This window comes from Thamnophis sirtalis, unplaced genomic scaffold (genome assembly GCF_051295495.1).
Source record: "Thamnophis sirtalis isolate CommonGarterSnake01/CBP01778 unplaced genomic scaffold, rThaSir2_p1.2 scaffold_4, whole genome shotgun sequence".
Classification (NCBI taxonomy): Eukaryota; Metazoa; Chordata; class Lepidosauria; order Squamata; family Natricidae; genus Thamnophis; species Thamnophis sirtalis.
The window spans coordinates 106,404,560-106,423,134 of record NW_028261384.1 but is presented as its reverse complement, the minus strand read 5'-3'; the positions used below and the strand labels follow the sequence as shown (position 1 = coordinate 106,423,134).

Sequence of the window (18,575 nt, the reverse complement as noted above, 5' to 3'; positions counted from 1 at the left end):
CAGAAAGCCCCCTGCCACGCTGTCATTCCCTCCTATCTCCCTGGTGGAAATGAAGAGAGCATCATTCTTAATAAGGGAAAGAGCAAGGGTGCAGCAATAGAAAAAAAGATGGAGGAAAAGAAAGAAGAGGAGGCAGAGTAACAGAAGTTAGCCAGAATCAGGATTTTATTACAGTAATGTGGAAACAGAAGAAAGGAGAACAAGCATCTATAGAGAAAAGTTTTTTCCCTGAGATATTGCATTGTGAACTTGAGAGGCACTGCAACAGAAATACAGAAATACAGTGAAGCAAAATTGTCAGAAACAGAAATAAATTCTGCTTTGGGATCAACAGCCTTTAGGAGAAAATGATAATTAAATATATTCCTTTAAAAAAAAGAAATGCATTTGACAAAGTCCTTAGGCTTGTCGTAAAATAACACCCATGCATATGTATATTTCTATATCAGCATATATATCAGTAGATGCAAACTTCCCAATCAGTGACTTTCAAGTTTCCAGTATTTCCAATTTGTTGATCCTTCCTGTATATCCACAAATAAAGTATTTATTTGTATTCCAGCTAAATCATTCACATTTTAATATAAAAATAACAACTCTTCCCCATTCTTTGTTCTTCATTTAGGAGATCAACCCCAATAAAATTAGTAGATTAAAATCAGAATGGTTAAGAGAGAAGTATGAGGCACAGTTCATACCAAGAGTTTAGAAATGTCTTTTTAAGTACACAGATTGCAGTGTAAAAGTTTGTATTGTTATCATTTCCAAAAAATGTTGAAAACTTAAAATGCAGTGGTGGATATACAATGTATAATGCATACACTGTACATATGCATGCTTTCCCATATATTGTACAGATGGGTTGAACTGATGCAACAGGGCCAGCCTAACTTGAAGCCGAAATATGATCCAACTGATCCATGTTGGATATACTGAAACAATGACAAAATGTTTGAATGCAAAGCCATATAGCTGGCCCTGATCCCAGTAAGGAAGTCTGTGACCTTAATATGAATGGAGGATGCATCTTATTGCCAATATTAAAAGATGTTTCTCCAAGCCCAGTCAGTTGAAAATGGGGAGATGGGAGTAGTTTGCTCTTCAACTCAGACAAAAAAAAAAAAAAAAAAAACATTTTGCAAAGAGAGGTATTGAAAAAAGTACTGCCAGTTTGTTTAGTAGTTGCCTCTTGGAAAAGGATATTTTCTCTTGAGGCAAGTAAAGTTGCATCACTCTTGCAAACAGAACTGTTTCTTCTACATCCTGGACATCCCGGGGAGAAAGGACATCTGAAATGTGTTGATGTATTTTCATAATTGAATAAAAATAGCGAACATTTGTAAGCAAAAACTTGATTTTCATTTTTACAGAGAATAAGAACCTTGTTTCAGCTACTGAGCTGATACCCAAAGCAGATTGGAAATACAAGAAAGGACACACACACAAAAAAGAGAGGCGAGTGAGAACTAGCATGAAGGAGAAAAATATAAAAGAGCAGTCAAGGCGCAGGAAAAGAACAGGTAGTGTGGGGAGAAAGCAGAGAATTGCAGAAGAATCTAAGTGACATGGCAGAAGCAGGGACCATATGACCCACCAGATGGGCTTTTCCAGATAATTCCCAGGTGATGGCCAGAGATGTTTGGGAGCTGGAATCCAACAACTTCAAGAGTGCCATATTTTCCATTTTTGCTCCATGTCACCTCTGGAGATCAGCTGGAAAACTAACTTGCCTTCTACCTCAGGAGCTGTGGGAAGTATAACATAAGAGAGTTTGGACTGGCTATTTTCAATCACTTCCAATAACAGTTCCCAGATTTCCTGTGGAAACTGTGTTAGTGTAAACGGTATAAATCTATTGTTTTGATTGTTTGGAAATCAATTATTTTACAGTGTTTGATATTTGAAACTGTAGTGCTCCCATTTGATTTTTTTTTTTTTTTGATTTTATTTAACATTTATAGGCCGCCCTTTTCCCTGAGGGGACTCAGGGCGGCTTACAATAGTAAGCCCATCCCACGGTTCCTTATCTGAGGCCATAACAAGAGCCTCAGTTCAGATTTTAAAAATGCCACCAGATCCAGTACAAAGTCTGGAAGCCTCTCTACTTATGGTTGAGAGAATTTTTTGATAGCGTTCAAGAAATAAAATGGAGTTCCCAAATCCCAAATGTGCCTTACCAAAGTCTAACTGAAATAGGATACCTGTGGAGCTCAAGACCCATAACTTAGCTACGATTGTGTGTCTGCTGTTTCATCTGCATTTTGATTTGGTGTGCTGCGCACCTGCTAGTCTCTACCCAACCAGAAGACACAGAAGAAGCCCGAATTATGAATAATGTTAAAAATTCTTATGGGTTCAGGGAAAATTCCTGAGGAGTCTCTAGTATTGCTGGGTGGGAGATATCCATACCAATGGTCTAATTCTCTCCTTCATGCACAGACTCATACACACCCACACACAGAGAGACAAGGTTCTCAACACAGGGATCCCATCATCTGTACTATTGACTGACGGACATCTGCTGGTTGTTCAGCCCCAGTGCTTGGTCCTTCAGTACGGAGTGAAGCGATTGCATCCTCCTCGGTATAAACTGGCCTGCCATAAAGAGAGAAAATGAGCAGGAGAAGTGAAAGCTGCTTTGAAATACGACACAAAGACCACAAAGAAATGGAAGCCATGGAATGCTTCAACGTATTTTCCAAAGAAATACTTTTCCGCCTGTAACTCAATTTTCCTGCTCCCTGTTAATACCCACTTTTAATGTCCTTCATCAATGTAACACATAATTTCAGACCCAATTTAACATTGTTATCACAGGATTATCAAGGATTAAAGTTGCACTGATGCATTTCCCTATAAGGGAGATGGGAGCTTTGGTTCTAAAAGAATTGAAAAGTATTTTTCCACTAAAGATAATTCAACAGAGAAATCAAGAACCAAAATTTGAATCCTATTACCTGCACAATTTAGCCTAGCATGCACTTGATGAAACAGAAACATTCTCAATGAGTAAGTGAACTATGTAACAAAAATAAATTTTTTATATATATATATAAAATGAGTAAGTGAACACTGCCATCTGCTGGCCATTTTGCAGTAATACAATCATGTCTCATTTGATAAGTGGAGGTTCCTATTATCAGAATTTTCATTGCTAAGCAAGGTGGTTGTTTATGAGTTTCACCTGATTTGAACTTTTTTGGGATGATTAGTAAGCGAGTCACTGCAGTTGGTAAGTGAACTGCGTAACTGTTAAGCAAATACAGTTTTCCCATCTAGTTTACTTGCCAGAAAGTTGCAAATGATGACCACATAACTCCAGCATGTTGAAATCATTGTAAATACATGCAGTTACCAAACTCCTGAACTTTGATATGGGGTGGTGCGATGGCAATTAAGTGCAACAACTGATCATAAATATTTTTTTCAGAACCACTATAATTTCAAATGGTCTCTAAATGAATGGTTGTAAACCAAGAACCATCTATATTAAGATTTTAAAATTTCAAAAATGACCCCAATTCTCACACCCCAAACACACTAAGAGTTGTGGCTTTCAAAAGCCTGAGGGAGATGGATAAAGAATCTTTCATCAATTATATTTCATGGGAAAAAACTATATAACTATAGTTTTACTCTTTTCACATGAATCTGTATTCTTCAGATCAATGAATTCTAATTAACAATGATTGCAAGACTGTGCCTTTAACTAAACAACCCTTTACTGTTAGTTGTCCTTCTCATTTGCCATTTAAGATCTGGCTATGCCAAACATAGTTGATTTAGGAAGCACAGCTCCCTCTCTCAATGTGCAAATGTTTGCTTCTCCAACCAAGGAGGCATGCTGTTCATCTACTTGGCATTTCTATCACTAGGGTCTAAGCAGTACAGATGTTCTTGGCTTAGAGTAGATGATTGGACAGCATGATAATTGATCCTGCCCAGCTATCTTTTCAAGAAGTAGCATACTTGGCCCATTCATTAAGTGACTCACCATGGCACCAACTCCATAGGCAGGGGTTACTGTGTGGTGGTAAGGCTCAGCAGTAGTGTAAACCCGTCCATACCTGCATCAGAGAAAATATCAGTAGTCAAAACCCTAGGCACATGGACCAGATATTGCTTCCTCACTGGGATAATCAACTTCTTTTCCTAGGAAAAGAAGAACATTAAAACGAGGGGAAAGATTTTATTCATCAATTAGCAACCTGGTAATTTTGTGGAAAGGACAGTGTTGATAATTCCTGTACCCTTTAAAAATCCTTTACCCTGCAATATGTTTTTCCCCCCTAAATAAATACACAGTTAATGTTAATCCAAGCCTCTACATACCCATCACTGTACGCTGCTGCTGCTGTGGCTGCTGCAGCTGCTGGTGCCTGAGCCACTCTGTATGCTGCAGGATAACCCTAAAATTCAAACAGCAGCTAAAATAAATATTATTTCAACAGTCTATAAAACATCCTGCTACCCCCAACTCCCAGCACCCATCACACTTCCATTTTTGGGAGGAAAGCGGGACCATCCTGCTACCCACAACTCCCAGCACCCATCACACTTCCATTTTTGGGAGGAAAGCGGGACTTTATCCACATCTCTTTTCCTGCTCAATTTAAGAGAAACTTGAGCTGTCATTCTGCCTAGCTGATTCCGCCTGGAAGAGCTATTTTTCTTTCCACAAAGTTTTTTCCATTTTTACTTATATTTTCAGTTGTATAGTTCCAATAGCCTGTTGTATATATAGTTCCAATAGCCTGTTGTATATTTCCAACTTATCACCCTCTAATGGTATTTGGGTACTCGGCAACTGGCCTGCATTTACGGCCATTTGCAGTGTTCCAGTCATGTGACTGCAATTTATGACTGTTTTTGGTGGAAACTGTGTTTACTTCTAGTGTCTGGCAAAAAAAATTCTCCAACTATAACCATAGTAGGGAATTGATTTGCTTAACAACTGTGGCATTCACTTAACAGCAGTATTCGCATACGACCACAGTGATTCACTTAAAGATAATAAAATCAGTCGTAAAAAAGGTTTTAAAGACATGTTGACCTGCTTAACAAATAGCATGACTTACAGCTATAATTCCAGGCTCAATTGTGATCTTAAATCAGGGACTACCAGTACCTGTAGTTTGGCCTAAACACCTATCTAGAATTGGTTTATTCAACAGATTAATTAAAATGTGACTGGGTTTCTTATGATGCAGCAGGAATATGTGTAATGTTTCAAAACAGAAAGTTCTATTCTCAAAACAAGGGTTCCAAGCACAAAACAAAACCCAGTGTTTCAAGAGTTCTGTTCAATTTTAGATCAAATTTGAAATAAAAACTAGCTGTGTTGAAGAGATTTGCTTGAGCATTCCAACAATTCTGAATACCTCATCCGGAAAATTGTTCTGTGGTTTGGGACTGGATTGTTTTGGGGAAAAATAATTCCAGTAGAGGGATAGGGATCATTCATGTTGTTGTTGCTATTGGTTTAGATAAGATTGAATAATGTGGTAGTGAAGCAGACATAGCAAATTGTTGTTCTAAAAAATAAAGAAGCAATGTGGCTAGACGGATAAGCTACCTGTGCTTTGCATTGCCTATTTTGCAATAGACAACGCAAAGCTACGGGCATCACATACATATTGCTGCTAAGATTGTATAAATGTGAAGACTGTGACTGGAATGTTGGCTTGGTTGGTTTCTTAAAGTCTGGTATGAACATTCTTGCCATTGTAGCTTCTTAATATTTAGCTTCAAAGTGCATTTAAAAGGTGAAAGCTTTAGTTGGTTTGAAGTTAGTTGAGCTTTGGTATATATGTTCATTTCATATTGATTCCTGACTTTTATTTTACAACATTGAGTAGAAAAAAGAACCACTAGCAGGGAAAAGAGCACTGAAGAGCACTAAAGTGATTAGCTGCTTTCTTAGTCTTGCAATCTGTTGGATGAATAACCCAGAGAGTGTCCTCTGTTTACAGTATCCTCTGTCTCTTCCCTCTGATGAGAAGAAAGAGAACTTGGACATTTTATGAATGCACTTAGTAGGTTGCATGACTCCTTCCAAAGTCTACTCAATATCATGAGTGCAAGAAACATAATAGGCCGTGCCTTATCTAAGATGGACAACTTCATTTTAACTTTTTCATTGAAGCATAAATTAGAAAGTGAAGAATATGCATGATAGTGGCATATGCATTTTGGTCTCAGTGCCCCAAAGATCAGGAGTCTCATCCCTGCATAAGGTTCATGAGTCCTATTACTCCTTTTCTGCTTTGGGATTGTTGGCGCTGGGCACCCATGCAGGACCCTTGGATCATTATTTCCAGAAATACCCATAGAAAGACTTACGTAGAGGTCAGAACTGTATAGACCATCTGGATACAGCACGCTAGGTGAAAAAAGAAATATCAGTATGCAGCAGAAAATACTTCCCTCTTCAGTTACACCCCTTTCAAATACAAATTACTCGTCTTAAAAACAAGCTTTTAATTATGTTATATAACATACGAGGAGCAAAACATGACCTTGCACATGTGCACAGTGCCCTTCCCTGACCACTTAATAACCAGAAAGAATAAATGTGTATCAGACATGAAAAACTACAGCAAGTTTTCATAGCAGTTGAATCCAGTTTTGAGGTCTCAAGAATAGCTGAATCAGGTATCACATTTTGCAGCCAAATAGTTATTGAAAAAAATGAAGAAAGCAAGAATATATGATGTCTTATCTATTTACTGCACCTCAGTAAATGAGACATAGAGTAGAATTGTAGCACTGGAAAGGATCTTGGAAATTTTCTAGTCCAGCTCAGAGAAGTTATTTCTGAAGACTTCATTTATTTCCACAGTGACTTGAGTTTACTAGAGAACAAAATTTCCCCAATCTCAACCTCCACCATAGATGATGGGACTATAATTCCCAGACATTGCTTAGTCAGCAGACCTAACAATGGCGGAAAGGTGGTGGCAAAAAGGTGGGTTTAAAAAAAAAAAAAACATCTGAGCCAATGGTCACCACTTCATTTTGGAACTTCTGGGAATTTATTATTACAACTTTGTAGCTAGATTACTAGTATTTCTTTTCCTTCCACTTCGGCATTTCTTTTAGTCTAAATATCACCTTTCCAATCTCTCAGTCCAAAATTTGCCATTCTATATTTTAAATATTTCTTCGCAAATATTACTCCAAAGTTTCTTTCCTTCCTCATCTAAATTGTTTATTTGCTTGCTTGCTTTCTACCTACCCACCCACCCATCCAGGTTTGTGCCCAATTTAAAAATGATTTATAAGATCTTCAAGTAACATTTATTTATTTGCCATTCAGTAAAGCAAGCACATCTTTCAAGCTTCTGTATGAGACTGGAAAAAGATGCAGCTGCTTTGAAGGTCGTTTTAATGGCTCTGAGAGAGGAGCTGAAGCAGCATGGAAGGGAACTCAAATCCAAAATAAAAACATTATTTCACTTTAATTGATTTTGCTTGAACTATACTTTTATGATGTCTTATTGTAACCTCTTCAACTTTGATTTTTCCAGATGAGATGTTTTGTTTTGTCCAATGTTCTGGATGTACAGGGTTTCTGGTTTATTTATTTATTTGATTTTTATTTATTTGTCAAATTTACTTATAGAGTGAATGGGCGACGGGAAGATGCTTTAAGTAGGCATTATTATAGCTTCCTATAAGCCACCATGAGTTCCTCTCTGCTAATGCTCACCTGCCATAGGCTGGAACTGGAGTGGGAGCAGGTGCTGCTCGAATGGGATTATAGATAGTGGCTCGGCCACGCCCTCGCAGAGTCCCACGGTAGGCCAAAGCAGCGGGTGCCATCATAGGGTAAGGGATGCTTGCCACTGAGTTGTAGAAGCAATAAAGACAGAAACAGTGAGAGAAGATGCACATTCCATTACATGAGAGAGGAAGAGAAGTAGAGCTAAGCAGGACAAAGAAAGTGATAGTTTTCTGCTCCAAAAATTTACCAATGGAAGGGGGAGAGCAGCTTACAAAGGATGATCCTAAGAAAGCAACTAAAATTAAGTGTGTTTAATGTTTCAACTTGGGGTAAAAATGCTAGGCTTAATAATTCCAAAAATTTGAGAGGGATAGTCTCCACTTATAACACACTGGGAGGATACGTCAACATCTGATTCGAAACAACAGATTGCTGACAGTATGTTTTCTGTCAACATTTCATTTTTTGTTTTGTAAAATGGGATAATGAAGAAAATGTTTAGAATTTGATCAAATTATGGAAGTTTTTTTCTTTTTTTAAAAAATAAACTCTTTTAAAAAAATATGGCTAACATTGTTACGTAACTTTTCTCTTAGCCTTAAAGTATTTGTGTGGATGTACGTACATACGTACATACGTACATACATACATACATACATACAGACAGACAAGTTTGAAATATATATACATGCAGCTCTTGATTTATCACCATTCATTTAGCCACCGTTCAAAGTTATGCCGGTGCTGAAAAAAATAACTTATGACTGTTTCAGCGTCCTTGTGATCACATGATTGTGACGCATGGGCTTGCTAACTGGCATGTATTTACTATGGTTGCTATGTCCCAGGATCATTTTCAACCTTCCCAGCCAGCTTCAAACAAGCAAAGTCAGTGGGGGAAGGCAGATTTGCAGAGAGCTATCCATATGCATGTATTCACACAACATATATCCCTAACTGGTATGCATTCAAGTCTGTATGTATGTGTATGTGCATTAATTTTATGCCAATGTTGTTTCTTACAATTTGACACATAACACACTAACCTGTATACAGATCAGGAGCATAGACAGCACCAACTACAGGATTGATCTTCCATCCTGTAAGGACATCCAAGCAAAGAGAAGATCAGATGAACAAAATGCCTCCTATCTTATTTCTTCTTGCCTTGCCAACCATCCTACACATCTGGCCAATCTCCCAATTCACCAGAACTTACACAACCTTGACTGGACATGCCAAGCTATTTGCACATGTTTTAGAAAGATAGGGACAGCTAGATGAAGTAATTCTGTCTCAGTAGTTGGGGTACTCCAACCCTGAAAACTATTGCAAATCCATGCCAGCAACAGAATGCAAGGGCAGAAATGATGCCTTTGTGGGTCTTAAAATATTTCTACTCCATTACAAATTGACCTGTTTATTTACTCACTTATTCTGCTAACTTTATATACAATTTCCTGATGGTATATAGTCTTTACAGTTGAAAGTGTTGTAGAGTCATAGAGGAGCTCAGGATCTAAATCACCCTTTTTTAGTCTGGGCATCTTCCAGATACATAGATTTCATCTCCTGGATAGCATTGTCATTATAGGAATTCTGGATCTACAAGCCCAATATTTGGTTGATGTCAAAGGTAGAGAAGACATATCAATATCCTGGCATAAATTATCGCCAATATCAGAGTTTCTAATTATCAGGAAAAGTTGGGGTAGGAGAAAACAGGATAGTGCTAGCTTTTCAATAGATGAAGGTCCATCTCAGACCTTGAGTGTGACATCAAATGTATTTTATCCCCTCGAACTTTGCAGCAGGTTCCAGACAATTGAAGCCTAAGGCTTTCATGCGGAACCATTCCTACTGTCTGCATGGAAGCTTTTTTATACTTTGCCAAGGCTCTCCTGAAGAACTGGCCAATGGCCAACTCAGTCTGGCAGCACTACTGTAACAAAACTAACTGGAAGAGATAAGCTGGGTTTCTCCAACTCTTAACCTGATTACTGAAGTAGATCATTTTCTGGGATTTACACATTATTCTTGAACAATGAGATTTTTTGAAGCATCTGGACCCAGCAAAGAATGGTTAAAAAACCAAACTGGCTGCATTTGCATAACACATTAAGCCACAAAAAAACTAATCAAGCTGAACAGGTCTACTATACCAGCCCAGTAAAATATGTTGTCTATATTTAGCCATAATGCATAGGAACAAATAAAAAAGACACAGAGCACTGTGTCAGTCAGAACTGGCAGCTTTTTTGTGATTAGAGATATGTATATCATCATCATCATCCTTCCTATGCTCAGAGAATCATGGTTAATGACATCATTGGTTTGGACAGGGCCAAAATTTTCAGTACATTTTTGCAAGGTTTTTGGGCAGTAATGGTGAATGGGTGTGTTAAGACTGGCAAATGATTAAGGCATGCTTTTGGTGCCTTAACTTCCTCAAAATCAGAATTTATGATTTTGGAGGGAGTGGGGGACCTGAATGGTTTTTGAAGTTAAGCTTCTAAAGTTTATGACATCAATTAATTCCTTAAAACCCCTAAATATCCCAAATGAAAAAAAAGGCAGAAAAGCCATACCCATTCCAAAGTTGAGAGCTTTAGAGTTTAAATTGAAATTAGAGTCTGGGGGAAGACGCACTCAAATCGCAGAGTGCCTTGCCTTAGCCCCAAGCACTTACTTGTCCTGCTAGGGGTGCCACCCAAAGATGTCATGAAGTCAAAAAAGTGAAAGAGTTGCCTTGAACAAGCTGTCATACTCTAGTGTGAGAACTCTGGACTATTCGTTTTAAAGATGGCATTTGGAAACAAACATATTGCATACCATTCACTAGAGGTGCCACTGGGGGTTTCTTGGTGACTAAACGGGCAGTGGCATTGTTGACCTGCAGGGGAGAAACAAGCAGGAAGTCAGATCACATGTGCAAGATGTAGTTAGTTCTGAAAAGAAAGGCAGGCTAGTATTATAATTTGTCTTATGAATTCACTTTGGGTGAATTCACAAATAAGTCTCTTCAGTGTTCCTTGAATACAGCATATCCTGCTTTCCTGACTGTTAAGTGTAATATTAAGTTTTTGAAGGGGATTTCTTCAGCAAAGTAGTAAATACTATGTTGAACAAAAATGGGTATGCTGATACATGCTTATATGATACATAGATTAAACTCTCACCTCAATTTTCCTCCCTTCAACAATACTGCTGTTTAGCTTTTCTCGTGCCCGGTCAGCATCTTGGCTGTTTTCAAAGGTGACAAACCCAAAACCCTAAGAGAACAGAAGATTTGTGTCACAGCATTGGAAAGATTGACTTACATTGTAAAAGCAATCAGAAGGCTGTGCAATATTCATATTAAATTATAAAAGTTTCCATGTGACCCTGGAAAAAGATGTGGCTGTTTTAAAAAATTGCAGACATATCTCTCCTTTGAACATACTGTGTCCATGTGGTGGAGGAATAAGTGAAATGTTTTCACTTATTCAATTCAAACATTATTCTGTAATGCACTCTCTACACAGGTTCTCACCAGAAATTATAATTTCCATTCTTTACTAAATATTCTGATTTGTTTTATCTTAAATTGTTATTATCAGATTGATCTGATTTTATATCTTTTGACCACAGCCAAACATTGTTTTATAGTTTTCACAGTACATCATATTTACTCTAACCCTTTAAAAATATTTTAGAATAATTACGTTTTCCTTTTTATCCTAGTTGTGATTTTTGTGTCTTATCTGTTAATCTATGATCAAATAAATATTGATTGATTGATTGGCAATATCTCTCTTGAAATATCATTTTGTTTCAAATCTAAGCATTTCAACCCTAGTAATTCTCTCTATTAATCTGGAGGCCAGTCCTGAGATTTTATTGAATTCAGGATTCATGGAGCATGTATTGATTATATTCTACAAATTTTTCCACCATATTTTTGTTTTGCCATCTCTATATGATCAAACCATCATAACAAAAAGATTCATATAGGAAGATATTATATCTGATATTCAGATATTTTTAAAGAATTTTTGCCATTTACAAAATCTGCATTTCATCTTGTCTCCAAATTAAGGTGGATGAAATGTGTCAAGGCAATTTTATCCATCCATCCATCCATCCATCCAATTTATTTGCTTCCCCATTTGTTCAGGGCAACTCTGAATAACTAGCAAAAGTTCTGGCTGTATTAGTAGGATTCCTAAAACTAATGCAACCTTGCGAAGAGGTTGCATTGCTTGCCAAGCTTGACTGACTCTCCCATCAATAAATCCTGAACTTCTTTTCTGCTGATAGGACATAGACAATCCATAGCCCTGCATTGGAAACCCTTCTCCATGCAATACCTTTGAACCACGCTCATTAAAGATGATTTCCACATCGAGGATTTTTCCAAATTGCTAGAAAATAGGAAGAAAATCAATCATTGTCAGAAGCAATCATTGTGCAGCCCTGTTCTTATCAAGAGACTAAATCACAGCCATGTATAGGGTCCAAATTATGTATCAGTGTTTGTTAAAAAAATATATGCTTATTTATTTGGTTTGTTATTCCACCCCAGAACCAATGTTCTTTAGTTAAGAGTGACTAATTCACAACCATATATTGAGGCCCAAATTATTTGTCAATATTTGTTGAAAATATATGCTTGTTTTTTACTCTATCCCAAAACCATATATATTCTTTAGATGGGTTGGTGCTTTCTGATTTAAAGATCTGATCTTTTTTTTTTTTTCATTTTTTACTGAAGAAACCAACATAAGTGAACAAATTAAGGAACCTAGCACTGACGTCAGGTGAATCTCTTTAGGGATGGAGGAGAACTGACTTACTCCAAACATTTGCCGCAGGTCAGGGTCACGGAAGCGGAAGGGAATGTTGGACACATGTAAGCGCTTTGGCTGAGCTTTATTCTCCTCACTTTCTGCATCCTCTGTCTCAGGAGATAGCTCAGGTGCAGGGACTTCTTCAGCTTGCTATGGAAAGGGGCAGGAGGGGAAGAAAGCAGGATCATACACATCATTGGGTCAATTCTCACCATATTCACCAAGAAAGGGATCTTCCAAATATTGTAATTCAGCCATGGGTGAGAAAAGTTGGCTGAACTTGTCTAAGAAGAGGATGAATTCAATTAAAGTTTGAGGCAGTCACAAGGGAAGATGCTGAACTTTGTAATGTGACGACTGCAGTCTATGGAAAGAAACATAGTTGTCATGAGGCAAAAGGAAGACATACAGCAGTATCTCCATGATAAATGTATTGGCATTTATTTATTTATGCCACGCATCTCACTTTGATTATATAGGAGAAACCATAAAGATTAACTTACATATGATGGCAGTAGCCCCTTTCCTCCTCTATAAAACTTGGTAATAATCATCCTACACCATCCTCATATTGAATCTTGAAAACTGTTTTTAAGTTAAGGACTTTTTGAACTAGAATTGTCTTCCTCATATGGAATGACCATTCCAGGGTTTTAGAAAAGGATCCTTGACATTTTTCCCAGTCACACGTCTGAGTATTCAGGATCTAATATTCCAATTCTCTTGAAGGTACCAATTGGACAGAAGATTGCTTTGAGCAAAGTCAAATCTATGAGCCCTTCTGTCAATGCAATGAGGCATTCTTCAGTGGACTTAGCTAAGACAAAAAAGTGCTTAATCCTTTCTATGTTTCCTAGACTACTGATCACATTTGGCTTATGATGTAACAGAAGAAAAATCAGAACAGACTCCTAATTCCTTTTTCGTGTTGTCTCTATTGTTTCCTATTATCTCCATTAATTTTCAAATGGCACAGCATTCATTAAGAAGCTGCAGATAAATGTAAATAATTACATACATATAACTGTAAAAAATAATTCCTAGAATGACATCAGTTAAGAATCCAAGTGGAAGGCTCTAGATTTGACCATTCTCTCAAGTAATTAAACAATGAAATAGGCCATCTGAGACAACATTTCGAGCCCAATAATTTATCAGATGAGCCAATATCCATGCTGGTGCATGGATATCTTCAAACATGAGGGAGTATTTTATCAAGCTTTCAGTTCCTGCAGGTGTAAGTGATGCTAGCCAGGTAAAGGGATATCCTTCCCATAATTATTAATACCTGAATTTGTTTTTGCTAGTTGGGAAGAACTGTATTAAAGGAACAAAGAATTACAACACTCCCATCACTTTCGGTTCTTAGGCCTATTTTTGCCCTTTAAAAACCATCCATAAAGTTGCTAACTTCATGAATGGGGTCATACTAAGAGTTTCCTCATCTATTTATATGACTGCATATTAGTTTTACCTAACAATAATGTCTTTTGAGATCTGAGAAATCCAGAGTTGTTCCTTGTGTGCTGCAAATCCCAATTTCAATATAAAAGCCATTATTTCCCTTTAAAGGGAATGGTGCTTACTTCCTTCCAACCTTTGCCACCCACGGATCCAAAAAAAGAATTCACCAAGAACATATTTCAATGCACCAGCAAACATTCTGTCTTGGGTTAGCGAACAGGACGGACACATGGCAGCACACAGAAAACTGTTAGTTGAGAGAAGCATGACTGACTGAGAGGATGTAATTCATGAGAATGTTGTGGAGAAGATCAGAGAGCCCAGTGGCAGAGAACCACCCCAAACCCACATCTCTTTCTTCTCCATGCAGATGGCCCTTCTTATTCCACAATGCAACTTCCACGATGCAGCATTCTGAGAGCAGACCAAATGTGCACAGCCTATGTGTTGCAATGTCCGAAGTGCTGAAGGATTGGGGGAAGAAGAGAAGAGCCAGAAGAGCAATTAATCTGGCCAGGGGTGGGGAGGAAGTTGAACTTGTCTTCAAAACTCCTGCCGTAAATTAGCCAGGAGAGGGCATGGCCTATAAAGGGCATGCATGATCATCTATGGATGCACCTACCAGAAAAATAACAGGCATGTACAAAAAAGATTTGTGGGGTACATACAACTTCAAACACAGATCTAAATAAACACAATTGGTTGGATTCACATCATGCTAAAGGAATAAACTATTTTTCAAATGTCCTGATGGCTACCATTAAAGGAGCAAACAAGTTCCCCTTTGAGCAAAACATAATGCACAAACCAGACTAGTTTATTTAAAGCAGTAGTCATATGATCAGCTAGCAATGGCTACAGCAAGACAGATTAATTGCAAAACAAGGCTAACTGTTTATGAATGGAGAGATACTGTGCATGGTATGTATATGATAGAAAGTGCATTGAGAGTTCAAAGCAGGAGGATATCTGAATGCTTACCTACATGCTTGCAATGCCATCTACCAGTTTGTAGTGAATTAAATTAGCCCCTAGTGTGAAGTACTTTAATTCTTTTGAACAGCCAAATACACTGAGAGAGCTGTGTTTGGCGTACCCTTCCATAGAAGAACACTAGCATGTAGCAAAAGGTAGGATTAACATTTTCCATAATATCTAAGTGTAGGAACTATTTTATAAGAAGCTGAGTGCTTAGTTATATGAGCCCTTCCTGCCATCTAAAATGATACAAGCCAGAAATAGGTTTGCTGCTCTATCATCTGCTGTCTATACAAACCAAGTCTATTTTAAGTCAAACTATCTGGAACATACATTATTCAGCTGAACTAATTTAATATGTGTTATGCATTTTTAATTTGCATTTGATTATGCCCTTAGGCTGGAAAAATATAGCATCTCCCTTCCCGACATTTTCTAAATTTTCAAATTCTGAAGGCTGCAATTTATTTTTCCAAAAACAGAAGGGCTCAATATGAATCGGAACCTGTGTTTTATTCAGTACCAAACTATGAATTGCACAGCACACAAAAGTAATGTTTTCCACCTTTTAAAGATGAAAAGCTGCTGTGGGAGGTAGTAGCTTTGAGCTGAAGCATAGCAATGAAGTCAGTCTTCTCCAACCTTTTTCCCCCTGAATTTCCATTCAGAAACATGGCTCTTGAACTACTTTTCCTTGCCCAGAGACTGGGTGAACTCAGTTTCCCTTATGAACTGGGAGGGAATCAGGCTCATATCAATATTCCTTTTCTATAGTTCTCCCTTTTATTTTTGAGCCCTAACCAGAGTGATAGCCAATGTACAAAACCCTCTGTGAACATGCTTACAGACTTGGGAACAGGACAGTGATTCTGCTCGTCTTAGCACACAACCCCTGTAGTGTTACTATTAAAGCACACGGACACACAATTCTAGCCACTCCCATATGCAGACAACCCCTCCAAGCAGTAGCTATCCCACTCAGCCCACCAAATCTTCCCCTGTGCCCTCATTCCTTTATTCATCCCAAGGGCAATATACCACACTAGTTCCCATCATCAAACCATCTCCAGGTAGCCAGAAGGATCCCCCAAAGCTACAAAGTCCTGCTTATAAAGACAAGTTCAACAAGGATTAAATTCTTTCCAATGGGGCCCAACATTTGTTGGGAGGATAAAATGCAGAGGGAGTGGTGGGATGGGGGAGGGGATTTCAAGTGTCAGGCTGAGAAGACAGGCAGGTGCAGTTGCGCAGTGAGTAGGTTAACTATTCATGTATTAATGAGACTAGAGCCAAAGAAATGTGATGGAGTCCAAGATGCCTGGAAGAAAACCTGAGCTCGGCAGGAGGTCCGCACACGTTGCCATTAGCACCTCGGAAAAGGCCCTAGTCCAGGAAAGACACAAGGAGTCATTGCAAGGACAGCGTTGCTACAAGCTAGGAGCAGCTCTCGTGTTCCATGAGGAAAAAAGAAAACACACAGGTGAGTTACAACAACACCCTCTATTTGGTCCACCAAGAAAAGTGCACAAAGGATGTATCAGTAACTTAAAGCATATGATGTCCTAAAAACAAAAAATAAAAAAGACTGTAAAACTCATATATAGGGGGGAAAACAGACAGGACTGCTGCTAGTCCAGCTAACACATTCAACATACATTAAGCATTCTAGACATAATTGACATTCAAAATAGTTGGGGGGAAATGGACAAAGAGTCATATTTATCTATAATAAGTACACCTTTAACAGAAGGGATAGTCAACCGTGGGTTTTTAAATGCTGCTGTGTTAAATTTCCAAGCACATCACCCAAAACACAGCATGATTCAGCAGTATCTAGGGTGAGGCTGGGGGTTACTCAGAGTCTAATCCCAGGAACATAATCTTGTAGAAGCTAGGAGGTGAAAGTAAAAAGGGGAGTTGCAAGCATATGGCCCAGCAGGATCAAAGCTCATTCTCCCTTGAGGTATTTTGGCATTTACTCAGTGAAAGAAAAACAAAAATCAGAAATTGTCTGGATGTACAAGAGCCAGGTGCTGAATTGGCAAGCAGGGTTGCCAATTTTGAAAAAGTCCCTGCAGTTATCTTTAAAAATAATGTGAATTATAGGAATTAGCTTGTGATTATATGGCTATGAAAAAAATTGTCCTGCTGATTTCTAGAACTTATGTATTACTATTAGAAGCACAAGAAAAGGAGAAGTGATTTGAACCCCCCCCCCCTCTCATTTCTTTTCCTCTGGGCAGTTGGCAACCCAATTAGTTTGGATGTTAAGCTATAAGGGCAGAAAGTAAATTATGTGAAAGAGGCTTGCATAGCAAAGAAGCTTTGGGCCTGCCCCCTAAGGCAACTTGCTTCTGGACCAGTCAAGATTTTTAACGTCTGAGCAAAATGGTTCTCTCTACCTAGTTGTCAGGATGCAAAACACCTAAAATTTGAAAAGTGATTTGGCATTTGGGACTGAATCTTTCTCCCTGGCCACGAAATAATGGCAAAAATAGAAACAAATGCCAGCTTAATTTCCATCCTGTTGTAAAACACCACAAATATGCTTGAGTCAACTCTACATTTTGCAAAATGGTAATTAATTTATTAAATGTATTCATTTACTAAATGTTTATGCTGTCCATCTATCTAAAAGAGGTATTATCTTAGCCTTGCTTCAGGAGATAGATGCTGGGATATTTTTGAAAAAGCTCCATTATGTTTATTTATTTATTAGTATTTTGTCACCTGGGAGAGGAAAACAAGTGTTGTTTGGACTTCTCGTCTTGGGCATGAAACAGTCTCTGGCCATCTCTGCTTACAATTCATCAGAGGACGTGGTGTCCTTGAAATGAGGCTGTTGGCTATGTGCCACTTGTCCATGCGGAGATAAACAGCTGTTGGTGAAGATGGTGAAAGATTTGGGGCAGGGGGAGGAGGTGAAAGAGATAGAGCAGGGAATCTGATACGGGTGCAGCTGTTGGCCGGAGAAAGGCGTTATTACCCAATATGGTCACCACCAAAGCCACTGCCTCAATAGCTGGATTAGAGAGGAGGGAGGAGGATTCTGTGCCTTGTAAGATGGAAAACTAAGGAGAGATTTCAGGATGCACCCAAATAAGAAATTTTTGGATCCTTTGGACTAAGAATTTCAAGTTTCCTACTCTACTCTAAGCTACTTTCCTATCCCAAGATACTTGCAGGTTAGCATCCAAGGCTTCGGATTTGAAACCTTTCCATTCTGCCCATTTGGAAGACAATTGCCTGATCTTTATACTTCATACTGTTCATTTTTTTTCCAGGCCAAAGATAGTATTTGGCCTTAACAGTCAATAATCCCTCCCCACCTCAAGTAACAAGACCAAGAGTTTACTATATTTCTTTTCTAATATTTAATTAAATAAGCAATCAATATACTTACTCTCAAGTTATTATTCCCTGATTTTGCCACTTTCAGTTTGAATGTATTTGGTAAGGCCACACACAAGAATTTCTAGCACTGTACATAGCCCTCAATTTTATTCGTCTGATACATGTGTTATATGCATTGCCAATACTATCTCTCAGGATAGTATTGGTATTAAAGAAAAACCTGA

At 38.2% G+C, this 18,575-nt stretch overlaps 1 protein-coding gene across 2 annotated transcripts in view; it reads right to left on the bottom strand.

Annotated features, from left to right (window-relative positions):
- Positions 1-2,006: 2,006 nt before the first annotated feature.
- LOC106542526 (RNA binding protein fox-1 homolog 1-like) overlaps positions 2,007-18,575 on the bottom strand; it is a 32,003-nt gene continuing 15,434 nt past the window's right edge. For both annotated transcript variants that reach the window (XM_087713693.1, XM_014058307.2), the window contains exons 3-12: positions 12,562-12,705; positions 12,076-12,129; positions 10,906-10,998; positions 10,559-10,619; positions 8,773-8,826; positions 7,712-7,847; positions 6,343-6,382; positions 4,333-4,409; positions 3,995-4,067; positions 2,007-2,595 (exon numbers count right to left, since the gene is read on the bottom strand). In XM_087713693.1, the coding sequence (XP_087569819.1) occupies positions 2,551-2,595; positions 3,995-4,067; positions 4,333-4,409; positions 6,343-6,382; positions 7,712-7,847; positions 8,773-8,826; positions 10,559-10,619; positions 10,906-10,998; positions 12,076-12,129; positions 12,562-12,705 (777 nt within the window). In that variant the 3' untranslated portion in view covers positions 2,007-2,550. The remainder of the gene's footprint in view (positions 2,596-3,994; positions 4,068-4,332; positions 4,410-6,342; positions 6,383-7,711; positions 7,848-8,772; positions 8,827-10,558; positions 10,620-10,905; positions 10,999-12,075; positions 12,130-12,561; positions 12,706-18,575) is intronic.